Source organism: Anser cygnoides, chromosome 6 (genome assembly GCF_040182565.1).
Source record: "Anser cygnoides isolate HZ-2024a breed goose chromosome 6, Taihu_goose_T2T_genome, whole genome shotgun sequence".
NCBI classification, from domain to species: domain Eukaryota; kingdom Metazoa; phylum Chordata; class Aves; order Anseriformes; family Anatidae; genus Anser; species Anser cygnoides.
Genome location: NC_089878.1, coordinates 24,282,845 through 24,302,734, shown reverse-complemented (window position 1 = coordinate 24,302,734; position 19,890 = coordinate 24,282,845). Strand labels below are relative to the sequence as shown.

General features: G+C 34.6%; 1 protein-coding gene across 1 annotated transcript; it reads right to left on the bottom strand.

Annotated features, from left to right (window-relative positions):
- Positions 1–524: 524 nt before the first annotated feature.
- Positions 525–19,282, bottom strand: GCG (glucagon). The gene is made up of 9 exons (XM_013171335.3): positions 18,264–19,282; positions 13,175–13,271; positions 12,427–12,608; positions 7,740–7,840; positions 7,192–7,353; positions 6,086–6,139; positions 4,381–4,518; positions 2,061–2,204; positions 525–1,017 (listed from the first exon to the last, which is right to left on the bottom strand). Exons 4-9 carry the CDS (start codon positions 7,835–7,837, stop codon positions 993–995), a joined length of 621 nt encoding a protein of 206 aa, XP_013026789.1. The 5' UTR covers positions 7,838–7,840; positions 12,427–12,608; positions 13,175–13,271; positions 18,264–19,282; the 3' UTR covers positions 525–992.
- Positions 19,283–19,890: the final 608 nt, after the last annotated feature.

The window sequence follows — 19,890 nt, the reverse complement described above, 5'->3', positions numbered from 1 at the left end:
GCATAGGTTACTGAAATAACAGTTGTTCTAATATGTTATAGTACAATGCTGCTAACTGCAAGAGATGATGGGCACAATGGTTTTCAGAGGAAGAAGGAAGAAAAGAATGCAACACAGATAAGAGTGATCCCAGGGCCATTTAAGCTGGTGTTACTTGGCAATCATATAAAACCTGAAGAAACTGGGTGGCAGAGTTTCCACTATTAAGAAAGTATATTGCACTTAACATCTTTCAGAACTGTCCTTCTGCTTTTGCTGAGAAACAGCAATTTATGCTAACGAGTACTGTTCAGTCTTGCTTCCACCTCTAGCTTCATCTTACATTATTTCTTTTTCAACTAAGGATAATGCAAAGTTCATACAGCTCTTTTCAGGAAATCATTATGGAGAAAAATGACGAAACAAAACATTGATTTAGTTTTATCATTCCAAACAAACCACTTCCAAGATCTCAGTGACACTAACATATTAGAATAAAATGAAAACAGGCAGAAGGGATATACACATTAAAAGTCAACAGAAAAGAAGCTTGAAAAAATTTATTTAAGGCTATCATTTAATATCCTTAAAGCTTAGCCTTTTTATAACAAAGGTTTCAACAGGGATATTCACTTCTCAGACATTTGCAACTGCCAGACCCTTAAAAATATCGCGTATAATTGATGATGGAATCATTGTATGTCAGCTTTTTAGAAAAATAATTTCATATGTAAATATAAATGGAGTTATTTCAGTCGTAATAAATGGAAAATATGAAAATGTGGAACTTTCGTAGTCTTAAAGCTATTAAGATAGCCATCCCTTAGACAACAGGTATTCCATATATGTAGTCTTTTGGCAACACTAAACAACACTACAATTAATTCCTGGCATGCAAGGTGACATAGCTTTGTTACACCCAATGTAAATGACAATACAGATTTCAGAATCTCTTAATAACTGGCAGTTGATGCAGTGAAGATCTTCATTTATCCCGTTTTTGTTCTGCATTTTTACTGGTATTCTTCCAAAAGATCTCTGGGAAAAAAAAAAAGGCAATTAGAACATATTATAAATCTCCCAAGATTTATGAAATTCCTGTTAAACATTTTTTCTTGTTAAGAGTTAGTAGATGTTAGTTCCACAAACTCCTCAATGCCTCTCTCTAATAATGGAATGAAAACAATTACTACTAAAGGAAAACCTTTTTAGTAGTCTCACATAGATGATTATCTTAAATTGTTTCAATGCTTAACCACAAACAAACACAAAAATATGAAAAAGTTAGTCAAAACTGTGTTTGAATGATAACTTCTACATTTTTTTGAGACAGTATGTCTTGTGTCAGATTTCCAAGATCAACTAGTGATTTTAGGTCCTTTAGTAGTTAAAAGACTAAAAGTAATAAACTTTTGCAATGGATATCCAACATTTCAGAAAATCTTGCCATTCATATGTACCTCAAGTGGGCATTTTATTATTTTTTTGAAATCCTTTGCTAATGTTAACAAATAATCCTCAAATATTAACTTGTTTGCAGAGCTCAGATAGAAAATGTTGCTTTTCCATCAGCATTTACCTATTTACAGCAAAACTAAAACAGGGTTCTTAAGTTGTTAGCCATCAGGAACTCATATAACAGTACTTTATTTCCTAATGGCAAGTGACAATTTAAGGCAGTTTTATATCACAGTCTTTAAAGAATAAGGAATTTGGTGTCATTTTCCCAATAAACATTTCTGATTTTATAATGCCCATGGCAAAGGAGAATTTTATTTTTCAGTAATTTAATATGACCTTACTTCTGGCAACATTAAGTGGCAAAGCTCCCCTGAAGTTAAATAGAAAATTATTAAATAGGTTCACCAGGTTCACCACTGATGCAAAATACAATTTGTATTTGGAATGGCTTCTGCGTATAGTGTCTTATCCTTGTTCAGCACTGTCTGTAACATAAAGTTTGTAACATATTTACACATATCTCAATAGTTAAGAGAAAAATGAGCTGTATTTTCCCTACGTGTGACAAATACATTTAAAACCCCGGTATATTAATATAAATATTATCAAAATTCAAGCACCTTTGGGTAACTTTTGTGTTAATCAGCCATTTTAGGAACTCTTTGGCAGCCATGTCATCCAGGATTTTGTTGATATCACTTGTGAAAGTGCCATCTGCGTATCTTCGGCCCATTTCTTCAGCTACAAGAGTTTTTTCTGGGAAACTTCAAAGGGAAGAAATTATGAAACAATTTGCAGATCAAAATAAACAAACTGTTTAAGAGGGCCTTATTATAGGATCTTAATACACTGCACATTTCCTGTGATTTTAAGGAATTAAAGGTTGAGCCAGATGTTATGGCTAAGTATAGCACGAAGCATATCAGAACATATTTTGAAGCATTATTTTAACAACAGAAGAAAGAATAAATTTCCCTTTACGAGGCAGGACTCTTCATTTAGGTAAGTCTAGATTCCTCTCTGTCATTTTTTTGAAAAAACCATACATGTAAAACCATAACTCAGTCTACGCTAAGTAGACTAGGCATCAATAAAACTCACAGGAGATTTACTAAGAATACTTTTTAAAGAAATATCAGTACTGAAAAATTATAGTCGCATTTTCATACAATTTTTTTGTTTGATTTACAAAGTCTTAGTTTTATACTTACAATTATATTTCATAAGCATTTAGACAGTTAAAAGCAGCAATTTTGGAGGGTGTAAAATACCTGAATTAAAATATATGTATAATTTTTGTTGTTGTTGTTGTTGTTGCACAATTGAATTTTGTATTTGGAATCAGATCCCAATTCTTGCTCTCCTCCTTTTTGACTACTGAAAAATTGTTGTGTCAAGGGCCTTATTTAGAAAGCTTGTTTCAACCCATCAAATACAGGGAGATTTTAATGGGTTCCAATAAGGTGTGCTGATACTGAAGCACACTATGCTCTGGGATCAGTGACATGCAGACTGTCTCTTTTCATGCACTGATTTTAGGGAAGGCTATATGCATGTCTGACTACAAATAATACTAAATACTGGGAAGCAGGAGGCTGCTCTGTATGTAATTGTCCATCTAGGTTTCTAAGCTCAGTTCATCACAGCTCAGTTGTAATCTCTCTTTCTTACAAATACTAAAATACCCTATCTCTGCTCATGAAAATAAAAGGACAGAAAAAACAACTGCAGATCTGAACATCACTATGAAGTGGCACCAACCTTTCCCTTATCTGTATAGCTGACCTCATTCATTTAACCCAGGAAATCACTATTTTTTTCAGGAAATCATCATTATTTCCAAAATTTACTTTTACCTAATTAGTCTTCCTTGACTACAACACACAATCTTGTCTTACAGATGATATTTTATTGTTATTGTTATTTATTATTTTTATATAGAATGAAAGACTTACATAATACTTTACAGCTAGTAGAGTATATAATTATAGGATGAAATCCTTGCCCCGAAGAGCTTACAGTCTAAAGGCACATATAAATACAGAACAGTTAAAAGGTGGGCAGTGGCATTTGCATGGTGTAACTCCTAACCATGCAGAGTTGGAACTATGATAAGACAGAAAGTGCCTGAAGGAGACTGAAGCTAAGGCTGTTCCAAGTGTAAGACTATCATAAAAAAAGATACAAGATCATGAGTGAGCTAATGTAGTGAATTGGTTTTGAGAAATATGCAATATGAAGAGCAAGATAAGCATGAAAGAAATCAGAGATGCAGGTAAATCAAAACTGTGGATCTGTGAGTCCCGGAAACTGTAAACCACAGCAAAAGAAGTAGAGGTGTCTTAAAAATGAAGATAAGATATAGTTGTAGGAAATGATGGTTATTTTGGCAGCAGCAGCTTGGGGAGAGTTTGTCGATCATAAGAAGAGAAAAAGAAGACACCAGTAACTGCTGGGAGTGATCACCAGAGCATGAACGACAGCTGTGGTGGCAGTGACATTGGTAAAAATTTAATCTTGGAAATACTGCAGAGGGAAAAATTGACTGCAGAGGTTGGGAAAAAAAAAAGAGAGAAAGGAATTTAAGATGACACTGACTTGAATTATCTCAGTCAATGAGAGTTAAGGAGACTGTAAGCAATGTTGTGTGAAGTGGGAAAGGTTATAAGTGGAGGAAGGTCTGGTTTAGTTTTAGATATGTAGACCTTAAATATAACTTGACCTTTCAGAGTGTAACAGCATACTGAAATGGTTTGTTTCAATGTGTTTGAACTCAGTAACTTAAAATGGTAGTCTAACACTCACAGAATGTCTTCTATTACAAAAGGAAAATGTGAAGTACAGCAAGAATCATCAAAAACACATCAAGATTTCATCAGACTTGATTTCTAACCTCGAAAGCATGGCAAAATTTAGTAATAGGAATGGATGGATTCTTACTCTCTTCTTCCTCGTCCATTCACTAACCAAGCAATGAATTCTTTGGCAGCTTGACCTTCCAAATAAGAGGTGATATCACTGGTGTAGGTGCCCTCAGCATGTCTCTCAAATTCAGCATGACGCTTGGAGATTGCATTGCTGAAAGAAGAGCAATACTGTAGGATCAGACTGCATTACTGACTACAATTTTTTAACTTCTATTAATTTATATTCCCCACTAAACTAACATTTCTTATTAGAGAGAGGGGTTTTCTTTGCTTCTGAAATTACTCTTGGTATTTTTGACTTTCAGTTCTAAAAGCAATGCCTGTGCTATACAGTACAGTTTTGTGTAGAAATAACTGAACTAGTTCTAAACAAATCAAATTAGGTGCTGAAAGCATATAAAGCTGCATTGGAAAGGTTTTCTGCTAGACTAATTGGCTCTGCTCAACAAACTTTATAGTATTCTACAGATATACTTTTTGTTACCTCAATAAGACTACTCAATAAGCACTCACCTAAAACTTCCATTAAGCCAGTCCTCCTGTGTTCAGCACTTCTTAGCCAAACTGTTCAGACTTAACCCCTTTTGATATCAGTCTGCTGCACTTTGAATTGCTTTGTGGACACACATCATTCCAACCAAGTGATAATCTTTGAACAATTTCAAACCTGATCATCTCCAGCTTAATAAAGAATATCACCTCCCCCCCACCATGCTTTTTTCTCTGATATGGCAAAATTATGTCACACTGGCCCTTAGGAAGACACACTGCACTGAGACGTAAACATATTTTGGAATATTTTCCCCAGATAAGTTCCCTCAAATTTCTATTTCAGAATTTGCTAATTTCTGCCCAATTTTCACGGCCTCTAGCACTTTCTATTATATTTTGTCTTCCTGGGATTTCACCATTCCTCCCAATTTAGTACCATCTGCATTTTCCATCAGCATGCTAACTCTAGTTTGGAACATTTTTGATGAAATGTTAATTTTGTTGAGATATGCTGTTTCACTGAAGCTGAAAAATTATCACAGATTTTGTATTATATCAACAGTGTTTTGAATGGAAAGATCTTTGTGATCCAAGCTGCCCTCTCTGGATTTTCTAACAAAAGGTAGAATGGATATAGGTATTTAAATCTATTTTGCAAAAACACTTAGTGTTTTTTGTTATTGTTTGCTCCAAATTTTGAAACCCTCAAACCCTCTCCCAGAATCATTGTCAGGAAATAAAATTTTGACCTCCAGCAGGTCTTGTGTTCTCCTTTTCTGTTATGAGCAATTTGTATAAAATTTGACAGAGCACTGAGGGCCAAACATTGTATCATGTTTTATCAGCCCCCGAAAACTTGATGCCTGGCAATTTGCCCTTCCTTAGTATTCTAATTGGTTTTCTTTCCCTTAACACAATGATTTTTGGCAACCTTTTTTGTATTTTTTTTTTATTCTCTACTCTCCTTTATTACTTGGTATGTTCTTTCCTTAAATCTGTTGTTCTCAAGCCATTGCATTCCCTGAAGATATAGCACACAGGTACAGGAATAAATACCAGACATTTTCTTTCCTCATAAAAAATAAGTGCAGAACAATTTCTTTTGATAGGTATTTCTTGGATTATATTAACATTGTAAAGAATACTAGTTTTCTTTCTTGTTTAACGGAAAATGAGGAAATGAGGTTGACTTGTTTTTGAGTAATGAGTTGTGGCAACTAGAATACCTTGAGAGCTGGTCCGGGAATTTGTCGTTCTCTTTGTCCTCCTGTCCTTGTTGGCTGTAGTGGAATTCCACAATCATTAGATTATAATTACCAGTACATTGCAGAGCATGCATGAGCATGATAAGTTTCTATTGGTTATTATTTAAATATTATCATAAACAACCATGACTGATGGATGAATATTATAAATACTTTTAGACTTATACATTTAAGGAAGAAATTCTTTACTATGAAGTTAGTGAGGCACTGGAACAGGTTGCCCAGAGAAGCTGTGGATGCCCCATCCCTGGAAGTGTTTAAGGTCAAGCTGGATGGGGCTTTGAACAACCTGGTGTAGTGGGAGGTGTCCCTGCCGCCTCACCTGAAGGGGTTGGAATTAAATGATCTTTAGGGTCCTTTCCAACCCAAACTATTCTATAATTCTATAATTTAAATTAATACAATATCTAGAAATTATTACTTTATATTTTAAAGGCTCCCACAGGGATTTAAATGGATTTTTTTATTCTGTGGACAGATCTTTTCTAGAACACAGGGCACAGAATTACACGCTCTTACATTATTCTTGCTCTCAGCTTGGTAGCTTGTGTTTAAGCAAAGTGTATCTTTAAAAAGACACGCCAATTTACACCTTAATAGTGTATTTGTAATCCAGCAGTCAATAAAGATTAAACCTTAGCTCCCTTTTCACAAATGAAACTTCAGGATTAGAGTAACCATGGAAAGTTTTATTAAGGTCCAAAGGTGACATATTTATATTATATTTACTGACATGATTCATATTGAAATAAGTTGATTCACTGAAACAATCTGTCCCAAAGAGGCTGATATAGTCTCAGTTTGGGTGGTACATCACATACACTTGATTTATCAAGACACTACGCTTGATTTATCCAAATCCTTTTGACTGATTTTGCACATACCCCTCATTTCTAATAACATATTAATTATATATATAAATTTTCCTTAAGTACATTAGTCCTTTGATGGTTATACATGGCCTGTGATGGGAAGCTGAAATCAAGAAACTGAATTCAGACAGGTACTAGATTTTGGGCTGTTTTCTGTATATGGAGATCTATAGCAATGTAAGCAAAAAGGCTTACCCATTTCTTTTAGTGCTCATTAACCACTGCACAAAATCCTGAGCTCGTCTGGTGTCCAAGTACTTGCTGTAATCACTGGTGAATGTACCTTGTGAATGACGCTTCACTTCATTCAGCTGTCTAGATTCATCTAACGGTTCAGACTGGGAAGCTTTGAATGATCTGAGAAAAGTTTAGAACCTGTTAATTGACAATGATTATAGTACATTGTACACTGACTTTTCTTTTAACCATATCATTTTATAGTCTTACAAGGTAAAAAAAAAAAAAAAAAAGTGCCATATTATTGATTACTAGCTGGCTGGTAAAATTAATCAATATAGTGGGTTGGATACTGCACAGTTGCAAGGTCTTCTTGGATAACTAAGGCAGCTATTGTTTAAAATAGTGAAAACTTCTGTGCCTCACTTTGAAGTATTAAAAATTTCCTAGTTCCAATGGTAGATTAAGTACTTTGAATAATATATGTCACAGCATGTTTTGCTTTGAACTATAAGAAAACAAAGTTAAGGCCAAGGGTTTCTAGAAGTTCAATCTACAGAATTTACCTTGATTTCTCCTCTGTATCCTGAAGAGGATTTTGCCAGCTGCCTTGAACTATCATTAATAGGAGCCCAGCAACAAAATAAACACTTTTCATTTTCATTGCCTGTAAAAACAGAAATAAGGCAACAAAGAAAAATGTAATCATCTTTACATACCACTGAATCAATTATATCAAAAAGAGAGATCCTTAATGCTGATCTAAACTTGAAGATATTGAGACCTTGTGTAACTGGATGGAGATTACAGTGCCTTGGGTAGGCATTCAAGATTTAATATCTTTAGGCTTTAGTCTGTGTTCCAGACTGCAAGGAGAGCTGAGACTAGCTGCATCCTCAGTTTCCTCTGTAATATGATTATAAAGGTCTGCATCTCCTTTGCTCTGCATTCTTCTGATGGTAAACATTCAATCTGTTTCTATAACATTGTTTTACAGCAAAACTAGGGTATTGCTGTGACTTTTATATTTTTCCATCTCATTTACTATTAAAAAAAAAAAAAAGGCAAATTGCTGTCAAGAACCTTGTCACATCAGCAGCTCCTCATTCGTTCTTCCTGACCCTCCATGTTCCTTTAACTTTCTTCCTTTTTGGAAATAAAACATATTGCAGTAGTAGGCCTCTGGAGTGAATGGCTTATTGATAGGCGATTCTTTAGTACTTGAATTAGTGACTGGTTTACTCACACAAGTAGTACAGTTCACTTTTAGTGAATAGTCACCAGTGGGAAAAATATTCTTCCTAATTCCCTATGTGCTATGATTTTCATTATTTAATGTACTAATATTAGCCTGTTGACATATAATCCTGAAAAACGAAATGCTATTCGTTTTGGGCTCACAAAACCCGGTGCAAAAAGGACTATGAGCAGCTGATGGCTAATAGTCTCAAAAGTGCTTTGCACTGGGGGCATCTGTATAAACAGGAAACGAGGAAATCTACTTACAAAATCAGTTAGTATTTATTGTTTATTGGTTTTGATCCCTTAAATTTCTGGAATGACTGTATAGAAAAGAAAATGAATTTAAAACGTTAGGTGTTTTGACCTTGACAAAGAAATTAAATATACCATTCATTCAATGAGTAAATGCCAATTAAATGAATGATGAATAGTAAATCATTCTAACTTTAAAATCAGTATAGATCACATTAAAAGCAACAGAAGTTGCAGTGAGTTCACAAGAGCAAAATGTCACTGGAAATAATATCATCATCATGCACTTGGACTGATATTTGAGTATTTGAAAGAGCCCTTCTGCCATCCATGACATTTTTCTATGGAAGTTTATGTTACAGCCTGAAAAAGATAGGGATATATGAAATATGAGTGCACTGAAGTAAAGTTATACGTGGCAGACTAAGACCCAGTAAAAAAAACAACCTCCCCACTAAATGTAATCTGCATTTAACTCCTCCAGCTCCAATGACTTTATTTGCTTAAATTCAATGATTTATAAAATAAGGCAGCCTGAGAGTAAACGTCTATTCTCTGTGGTAATGCCTTGCTGCAACAGGCTGGATTTAAATATACTATGGGCTGGAGGAAGCCATATGAAAGTTATGAAGAAATTATATGTAGAGAAGGTATGAATTACTCTGTTTTGAGATTTGGACATGGCTCTGCACTGAGCCGTACAAAAAGTTTACTACAGCATCAATAGTCCTGCTGCTGTAGGACTTCTACTCTGTCCCACTAGTATGCCCCAGCTTCAGAGCAGGATTTTTTTTTAAAGTTTGTTTCTTCCATCTATTATGAAATGAAGTTGTAAGTCTCGACTGTTGGCAGGCATTTTATCTACGGTTAGGAAGAAGATATTGTTTTTAGTATTTTGTGAGATCTAATTTTTAAGATAATCGTAATGATTAATATAAATACTTTACTACAATACCTCAATGTCAGTATCAAAATACTGAAGTATCTTGAATCTAAACCTTAATAAAATCTTGATAAAAAATGGGAACATAAATCGATCCTGGTGGATTGTACTGCTAAGCAATGGAGATGATTTCATTGTCTCCATCAAAAGCTACTGACAATATATTTGTTTGTTTTTCCTAGTGTGTATGGTGACTCTTTTCTGCCTTCTGTAATGCCCTGATATATGAGATTTAATTTCTACACCTACATATATCCTGCCTATAGTACCAACAAATAATGCAGTGGCCATGCAATCATTCCGTTTTATTATAATCCTAGCTATAGCATAGAACTCTCTTTTTGCTGTTTCATTTGGAGCTGTAATTTGGTGGTGCAACACTGACATCCAATGTCAGTCCTCCAGAATGCATAATTTCACATTTCGTAGTCTTCCAACAATGGAACAAAAGCTTTGCCTTATTCTTTGGGAGGTAACTTTGTCGTGATCACAAAAATGGTTTGGCTGCACTGTAATGACCCCCCCCATGCTATCTGATATAGCTATAAATGAGTCTAGACACCAAATAGAGTCTGGCTATTGCAGCATATATAAGTAAATTTCCCATGCTTAATGGTACACAAACAGACTGTTACACTTTAACTTTTACTTAACCTGATAAACTGGAAAAAGTTGGGTACTTTCCTGTAGCATTGTTAAAACATGATACAGTTTAGACATAAACCTAAGTCACTGACATGGAATGAAAGAAATAGCCTCATCATTTATCCAGTTTATAATTTATCCTGTTTATAATACTATCAGATACCAAAAGCTATTCTTTTATATAAAACTTATAAATAAATATTCAAAGCCCATTGCAATCAGTGAACAGATTTCCAGTTCTCTTATACCTCAGTCCTACAGAACCTGAACAGTGCTGTTCACTGGCTACCATTGGCTACATTATGCCTTAAGAATGTTTAAAGTTAAATGTATGTTTAGTTTCTTTCTGATTTTTTTTTTTTTGAGAATCAAAATCTGAAGATGTGTAAATGCAGTTTTTAGACATTATTAAAATCTTCAAGTAAGAGAATTCTGGCCATTAATAAAATAAGCATTTCAAATGCACTGACCAGCTGTTAAACTTATGTCAAATTATTATCTCAAAAATTTAGAATCAGTTTTGTTTGTTCAATGTTTAATACTTGTTACTGGTAACCGAAATCAGCAAGAGCACTTTTCTACAAGTTAAAGGAAAAACATTATTAAAGTAACAATTTGTTGTTTTATTCTGGGGAACAGAAACATATTTTGTAGAGAATAAGAGATGGTCAGAAAAATATTATTTGTTTAGTTTATTCCTGTTAATTTTATTTTTTCCAGATCCGAAGAAAGTTTTTATTTGCTTTTAGTTATTTAAGTCACTAGTAGATACTGCCAAAATACATATAATCTTCTTATTGTCAGGGTGCAGGAAAACTGAAGCTAATCTTACACCTCCCCTCCCCCCCCCAAAAAAAAAAATAAAAAACAACAACCAAACCCAAATAGGTTTATTCCTATGCATATTAAACTAATGGAAATGTTTTCTTTTCTTTTTGATTAGAGATAAAAAACATAACGTACCACAGTTTGAACTGCCAGAAAGTATGTAATAAATGTCTCTCAAATCTTGATCAGAAACTTGTATTATTGAAAATATTGACTTGTGACATCTATTTTGCATTTGAAATTAGAAATTGATATTATTTCCTTGATCAATCTGTTTTCTAGTTTTTCCCATGTATTTTATTGCAGATGTCTTTTCTACACTACAATTTTACATTTTTTTGGTACAATTTTAACTAGCTTAATCTTGCTGAGTTTTCAAAAATGAATCTTTCAAAAGTCAGATTCGTATCTATTTCCACTTTAAAAATAAAAAGTATGGAATTACATCAGTAAAAAAGGGAATACTTTCATATGAAAATGTATGAATGAGTAAAGTAGATTTCTATTAATGTGAAAATTGCAGATAGAAATTATTTCTAATTATTAATAAATAACTTTTTCAAATAGATGTGCTTTACATCTATTTTACCTACTGCAATGCCTTGAATAAAGTTCTGTAAAAGATAATGGTTCTAGTATAAGGAAATCCATAGCAGACCAAAAGACTAAATTAAATTTCATAAAATAATCACAATAACTTTTGAAAGGTTTTAGTTTTTACTTTTATGCTATAAAATTTCTCTCCAAGATCTTATAGTGATAGGAAAATTACGGTTGTTTGAGGCAAACCAATCTGAAGCTAGGGCAATGGAGTGGCAATCTGTAGGGTGATGTAGTGACAAGCTGTCTTGGACAGTTTTCAATCAGTGTCTATATAAACCCATTTACTTTGTTTGCATTATGCCAATTTAATCCCTATTGATTCATATTTAGAAAGTAGCTGTAAGGAATGAATATTTAAAAAATCTAAATATATGATATAAAAATAGATAAAATAAATATGAGATAAAAATAGAAAAATCAATAATTATGTATTTCACATTTAAATTCTTATTACAATGCCTGTCTTTTATCTTTACATGCTTACTCTTCCTTCTTTCAGTTGCTTCTGCAATCCTAACAGTTGATTTCCCATGTTGGGATCATTCTCTGTTGAACTAATTCAATAGATTAAAAGATTTAAATGATGATGTCATTAACTTCAAACATTAATGAGTATAACCACAGAAGAAAATACTAATTTGTTGAAAGACCCTGGACCTGTATTGTATTGGACAATACAATACAGAAAATACACTCAGCTTTCTCAAACAAACTGTACTAGTATTTCACATAAATCTTACCTTTTTATTCTTTGAAGTGATATGTAGCAGTTGGAGTGGCTACTCTCTCTTCTGGAACTATGGAAAGCCTTGAGGATCCTGAGATCTGCCTAGCTGCCTCTTTTGCACGGACTTATATATATACTGTTCAGCTCTAGTAAGCATTACCAGAGTGCATCATTGCTGACAGTTTCCTTATTCAACTTTAAAAAAAAAAAAAAAAGTCATCATATTTGCTATTCATTTCATTTGATAATTTTACAAGCAATTTCACACATTCATTCTGCTTACTTTATGACATCAATGCTAACATGGATTTGCAAAAGGAGTAAGGTAGCTATGTCCAAAGAAGTAAATATCAAGCAGAAGGGCATTAGGATGATAAACACTTGGCTAAAGGTGCTTTGGATTAAGGTAGCAATTTCTCCAAATTCTGATTTGCCACATTTAATACTTAGTATTGAGCAAAATCTTGGTCCTGTTGACATTAATAATATCACTTAACCTAACAATTTTATCAAGATTTATAAATCTAATACACTGTTAACAATAAACAGCATTACTACCCCAAAGTGCTTGGTTAATTCTTCAAGTAACCTTGTGCCAGTATAATGAACATGAAGAGATGTAAAGTACTACAGGGATGGCCACTCACCATGCATGGACTTGTATGGACATACATGACCATGGACAGGTCAAATTTAACAAAAACATTTGATTACGCTTAGATGTATTATGCCAACTCTATTACATGAAAACTCATACTCACTGGAGAACAGTATGCCAAACTTTCATTGTAAATTGAGTTTCACACTGTGGCCTACAGATTTATACAAGATAAGCCTTTTGCTCATGTGTCTCCAATCCTACAAGGAAATAATAATAATAAAAAATACAGGTGTAAGTTTTATAGCTGTGTATGTTCTGTACAACTACTATCAAGATCCTAAAACACTGAATAATAAATGGGGGCAATTTCATGTCTGTGATGGGGCAGCATCGCTGAAGACTCTGTTCAGCGATCTTGTGACCACAGGTAGGAGAGATTGACACAAAGCTTGTCAGTGGCCCTTGCAGCTGAAAAATCTGCCAGTCATGAATATGGGGATTTTATCCTGTCTATGAAGCAAGAAGTGAGATATCCCCCTGCAAGAAATTCCTATAGAATTTTAAGGACTTTTTGGTATATCATGATAATCCTTTATAAAATGAAAAAGGGCAAAAAAAAAAAAAAAAAAAAAGAAATATAATTATCATATATGTAGAATACCATGCATTCCAGGAGAGAGAGTAAATATGAAGGATTCAAACTTGAGTTTCACTTCTGCTCAGAAGTGGGAAGGGTCTGGAATCACGGTGGACATCTCACTGAACATAAATGACAGCCTATGATCCAGTCTAGAGTGGCCCATTGTCTAATTGTGGCACAAAAAATGCATACTACAGTACACCCTCTTAATTCCCCTAACACTGTTCCTTGAAGCCAGCAAAGAATCTTCACTGAGGTAATTTTCTGCTGGTTGACCATAGCCAGATTGGCATAGCCCATATTGTACAACTGAAGTAGTATACAAACATAATAACCCTAATATTAGAGTGGAAAACAAAATTAAACAGATCCTTCCTAGAGTTCTACCCTAAATGCCTTGTTGTATTACACACTCCCAGTACACCCACAGTACAAGTGTAGGGAAACATTAGGTCTTAATATTCAGTCTACAAAATCAATTGTATTTTTTTGGAGTGTTAGTGTACTTTTTCTCTGCTCTTGGATCCATGTACTGAGATTCATGGTCCCATTTTGTCATTTCTAGCTAAAAAGCAGGTGACTTCTGATGCTGCTGAAAAGCTGAGAGCACTGCTTCTGGGTCTCTCATCATTGCCTTCAGTTAGTTCCTTCAGTCATTTCAGAAAGCCTTACTTGCTCTTTTTGTCAGTCTCCTTATTAATTACTACTTCATTTTCTCTGTTTTCCATGTTCTCTTCTCCATGTCCTTTTTCTCCCTGCTCGTTATTGTATTCTTTTCTCTCTCCCAGATGTTCAAAGTCATGGAACCCCAGTCATTGATTAGCATAGCATATACAAATTTGCATAGATATTTATTAAATTTGGCTTTTCAGTCTTTTTTGTTTGAAATGATCTATTAACAACCCATCTCCATATAGCAACCTTCCCTAGGCAAACACCAGTGTAATATCTAAGACACGGTACCAAAGGAACCAAAACAAGCCTGGAAACTACCTCATGCTCAGAATCTAATTGTCTTCATGAGATGCCAATCTCACTGAGATACTTTGTTTTCAAAATTATGTTTTTAATCTACTTTCGATTTCCACTGCAAAATCATATTTTAAACGCAGTTCCTACACTAAGTGTTAAAAGGCACTCTCTCCACGAAGTTGGTCAGCTTTGCATGTCCTGCACGGAGATATGTTCTCCAGCTCTGCAGTACCACGCTACGACAGTAGATGGTGATCAAAGGGCCATTTAGACCGTATTTTTTTTTTTTTTTTTCTCTTTTCACCAGAATATGACACATACTTATTTGTTGAAATGGACTGCTACAGATGATATCTCATTGCATGTTGAGTTAAAGATGCATAGCTTTCGAAACAAAGAAGCCAGAAGGTAAGAAAGTACCTTCCCCTCCAGGAAACAGGTGCTTCTTTTCTTTTGTTTATCTCTGTACATTTTCTTGTGTCAGATAAATTTCCTTGTTTACAGTAGGATGATTTCAGGAAGAAAACATATGAGACAGAGCAGCTCAGTGCACCTCACTGGGCAGGTTGTTACACAGGCTATAGCATCTAGCAGGTCATCTAGCATCTAGAAGATGACTGCCTGATTACTTGTTTTTCAGGTGATACACATACAATAAAAAGTACAGGAAAGAAGCGAACTGCCATCAAGAACTACGCACCTGTCAGTTGCCATAACTGAATCTAGAGAAATACATATTTCAAGAGCACAGCAAACAAGAAGATAGAAAATTGTAATGACTCTGTGAAACATGCATATGTACACATCCTGAACTGTTTTTTCCTTTCACATCATAAAATACAATAGTTTGCTCCTCTAGGCAAAAGTCAAGGGCTCACTCCCTTCTGTATTTTAGTTCATGGATGAGACAGTACTTTCAAATGAATCAGACTAAGAGACAGAACCTCAAAGTGACCTGCCTTTGGGAAAGTTGCATCTTAATGTTTTTCAGGTGTCACTTGGAGACACTAAAAAATCGGTATCTTGGGTTCACGGAATTTGAAGGGAATCAAAGTTTCCTACACCATCATCTCAGCACGAGGTAATGGCTGCTATTAGGGATAGCATACTGCACTTACTGGACCAGAAATCGTGTGGGAAATTACAGATGAGGTAAAGTAAGAGGAATTCTTACCAGACGCACACTGAATCTAATACCCTAGCAGCAGCAATTCCAGCTGGCATGTTTTTTTCATAAAAATAGGACCAATGCACTTGTTAGACCAATGCACTGGCTAACATACTCTGAATATCATACTCTTTCACGTATGTTTCTTTTAATTCTTTAATTGTTGGTACAAGAAAAATTATTAAAAAATATTCAAGATTTGAACATTTTAATGAATTAGGAAGTTGCTTTTTAAAGTGAAGAAAAACAACACTGCAAAATGCTTAAAAAAAACCCGCAATTTTTCTGTTTTTTTTTTTGTTGTTGTTGTTATTAGCACCTTTATATATAAACCTAAAGAAGATAGGAGAGAGGAGGCTGTATCTTGGGATATGACTAAAGGACCACTGCCTTTTCTTTAGTACATTGCACCAAAAGCCCTCTCTCCCTAACCTTCTCAACCATGAGTTCAGAGGCTTGAATGTGAAGCCCTTTTTGTTTTCCTATCATGATAATCAGGCAGAAGTGGCCTTCATTCTCCTTCTGGAAATTAGTACAACCTATACATGGAAACACATACACACATAAAACATATGGAGCATAAATCTTACACACATGCACGTGTACATACATGTATAACACACAAATGTGTGCAACTCCATGGCTACACTTCGGAGAGCAGGAGTGACTTTCTGAAAAGAGGGATTAGTTTAGGGTCTCCACACCTTACCACAGCATGCAACTCCGTGCTCACTGCCATGGATATCTATGGGTTTGTATCTCAGGAAACAGAGTTATTGTAACTATGCAAATATCCCATACTGTCTACTGACAATAAATTGGAATCGCTCCGTTTGAAATCAATGGAGCTGCATCAATTTGCGCAAGCAGAAGAGCTGGCCAAGTATGTACTAGTTACTTTACATTCTGAGAAGACAATGTTCATAATTGAAAGTAATACCAAATGCTCTTAGCAAATACTATGAATTATTCACATTAAATATAGAGCATTCAAATGACTATAAAATGTACTAAACAGCTGTGCCTTGTAATTAGAACTGACTGGCAAACTGGAAAATATTAAATGTAGTCTGCATTTTACTTGCTATCTAAGTAAAATGAGTATAACACTAACCATGTTCTCGAGCCTGGCTGGAGTTATACTTGATCTACTAACATCGTTTTCACATCAAACTTTTTCTTCTTTGCATACGTAGCAATCCCAAGTGAAGCAAAGAATTTATTTCCATGTTTGAGGTATGAGAAATGCTATATGTTCATTGATACATACAGCATGATATTGCTCATTGATACATGCATACACACAACATTAGGTAGATGACGAAAATGCAGGTTTGCTTTGCACCTCTACCTTTATTTTGTAAAAGTTAACCAGGATTTATAGTGGAAACAGACTTGTAAATAGCTCTGTCTGTGGCTATTTCTTCATTCAAAGAAAATATCACTGCCCCACCTTCAGAGGCTAGTATACCTTGTTTATAAGACAGTCTCAAAGACCAAGTTTCATTGTCTGAAGTGATATTTTTGGGTACCTCGAGTATGAGAATATTATTCAAAAGAGAAAAAAGAAAATAGGGAAGTGCTCAGCATTTTCTGAAAACTGGATCCTCTAAAATGTCCTAAGGTGGAAAGCAATACTTTGAGGACTCTCTTTCATCAGCTTAGAAAATCGTGTTGTGAAAATCATTTCTTAATTTCAAAGTAAGCTGTGTTCCAGAATTGTTTTTTACATAACATATTCTATGTTTGCAGTATACGCATATACTTTTTATTCATATATAAAACCAACCCTTTGTTAGCTTCAGCTTGATTCATCAAGACAAGCCCTTTTGCAGAACTGTAGTTAAACACTGTAGGCTGTATTAAAAAGGAACAGGGCAAACAACTGTCCTTGAAAATATCTGGTGATGGTTATCAGGGCAAACAACTGTCCTTGAAAATATCTGGTGATGGTTATAAGTGGATTGTGATTATAGAAAACAATGCATAACAGAAAACATTTTCTTCTAGGGAAAATGTACATAATTATCTGAAATAAGGGTATAAAGAAGACGGAGCCAGGCTGTTTTCAGTCATGACAAGTGAGAGTACAAGAAGTAATGGGCACAAACTGAAAACAGGAGGTTCTGTCTGGAACAACTTATTTACTATGTGAGTGACTGAGCACTGGCACAGATTGCCCAAACAGGTTGTGGAGTCTCCCTCCTGAGAGATATACATAAGCTGTCTGGACATGGTACTGGGCAACCTGCTCTAAGTGGCCCTGCTTGAGCCACCTAGATAATCTTGGATTGGACAAGAGGTCCCTTCCAACCTCAATCATTGTGTGATACTGTAGTGGTAGGTTATAAATGCTCTGCACCATTTCTAATGAATGACTGCATCATTACGTGTTATTAGCACAGGACAGCTACTTTGATATATGTTGTATATGTTTGTAATTTTTTTTTTTTTTTTTTAAACACTCACAGTATCCTACGACATTTTTCCCCAGGTCATCAAAATACATGGTTGTTCAGTCAAAAAGTTTTCAGGTTCTACATTATTCCAGCAACTCAGTGTAAACGTCACACTCTGCTGAAGACATATTCCCATTCTTTGGCAAGAACACTGTATAAAGCAAATAAATTAACGACATGAAAAACAATGAAGCAAAAATGACAGCAGCATGATGCACTAATTTTTTTATGGTTTATCCCCGTAACTGCTTCCTACAAGCCAAAGTAAATGTTGGACAGTTTGGAAGATGTGTACTCTGATTGCCTCAGGAAATAAATAGACATACGGGCAAATTAATGATGAAATATCTAACACATCCCTTGGGAAAGAGGTACCTTCTGTTATTTTGTTTGACACATTTTCCAGAAATGTCCCTTATCTCAAATGCTTCCAGAAGATTCTGACTGCAGACCTGTGGGCAGGGTGTGACCAGTGCATTGTATTACTTTATTACTTGTAGTATCCACAATGGGTTGGTTTATCTGGTCAAATCTCTAGGGCTTGCAGGACTTTTCAGAAGTATAAATAAAGTATAAAGGTGCAGAAACTTAAAGATAACTTAATATATTGATATTAATGTGAGATTGATACCATGCATTTTGAAAATTGCTCTGGGTTCTCGCTGACATATTCAGATATCTAAAACCTTTAAGCATCTGCTACAAAAACCTGATTTTCCTCTCTTTCAACGCAAATTTGCAATAGTTTCTGTAGTGTTGTATCAATATAACAAATTGAGAGTTAAATCTCAGTAATTTCAACTGAATTGTATTCCTTATTTGTAAAATAATCACATTATTGAGAGTATTGTTGTTTACAGCAAATGCACATAGGACCATGTAATCAACATCTAATTAGCCCCACTTCATGTTATATTTGCTTAACATTAACTTTCTTAGAGCTATATTTTTTTCCTTTAACCATTATAGCAGTTGAATTTTAATTACATTACCAACAAAAAGCTCATTAACGTCACATAATTGGCAGTGTTTCCAAAAAAACCTGAACTAATTGAGTATTTTCTGAAGAGTTCCCATCAAAGTATAATTTAACCATTACAAACAGCTTGGCAACTACATTTACATAAAGATGTCTGAGGAATGTTCTCATGTGCGGAAAATCAGATTTGATATTGCCATTAACAAAATGAAGGAATCCGTTACATACCAACTCACTTCTACATTTTAATGATGTTGGCTAAACCCCATCTTTTTGTCAAGAGGGTCAAATGAAATGCCTTGCTTTTCCACAAAGAAGCAGCAACCAGTCTCAAAGAGTTAGGAAGCAGCTTTCTTTGTGGGAAGGCTACTCCACAATCTTTTTCAGGTTATTTTGTACCCTCACTAGCTAATAGCAAAGATGAGATACTACATTAGACAGATGACAATTCTTATGCAGTAAGCTAACTCAGAATTTTTTAAATATGTGACCAGAGAATCATTTAATCTAAAAAGGATCTCCTGCCAATTATCTTGTTCATATTCTTATATTATGACAGGACTGATTTAATTACTAATCAAAAGAATACATGTGTTCCAATCACTATTAGCTTCTAGAGTTTTTAAAAGACTCCCTAAAATAGTTTTACTGGAAACAA

What these genes read in the sequence shown, in the direction of transcription:
- GCG (XM_013171335.3), bottom strand. Translation starts at nt 7,837, where the DNA reads ATGAAAATGAAAAGTGTTTATTTTGTTGCTGGGCTCCTATTAATGATA. An exon ending in ATGAGCACTAAAAGAAATGG is followed by an intron (nt 6,140 to 7,191) that starts GTAAGCCTTTTT and finishes ATTCCACTACAG; the next exon opens with CCAACAAGGACAGGAGGACA. An exon ending in AACACAAAAGTTACCCAAAG is followed by an intron (nt 1,018 to 2,060) that starts GTGCTTGAATTT and finishes TTTTTTTCCCAG; the next exon opens with AGATCTTTTGGAAGAATACC.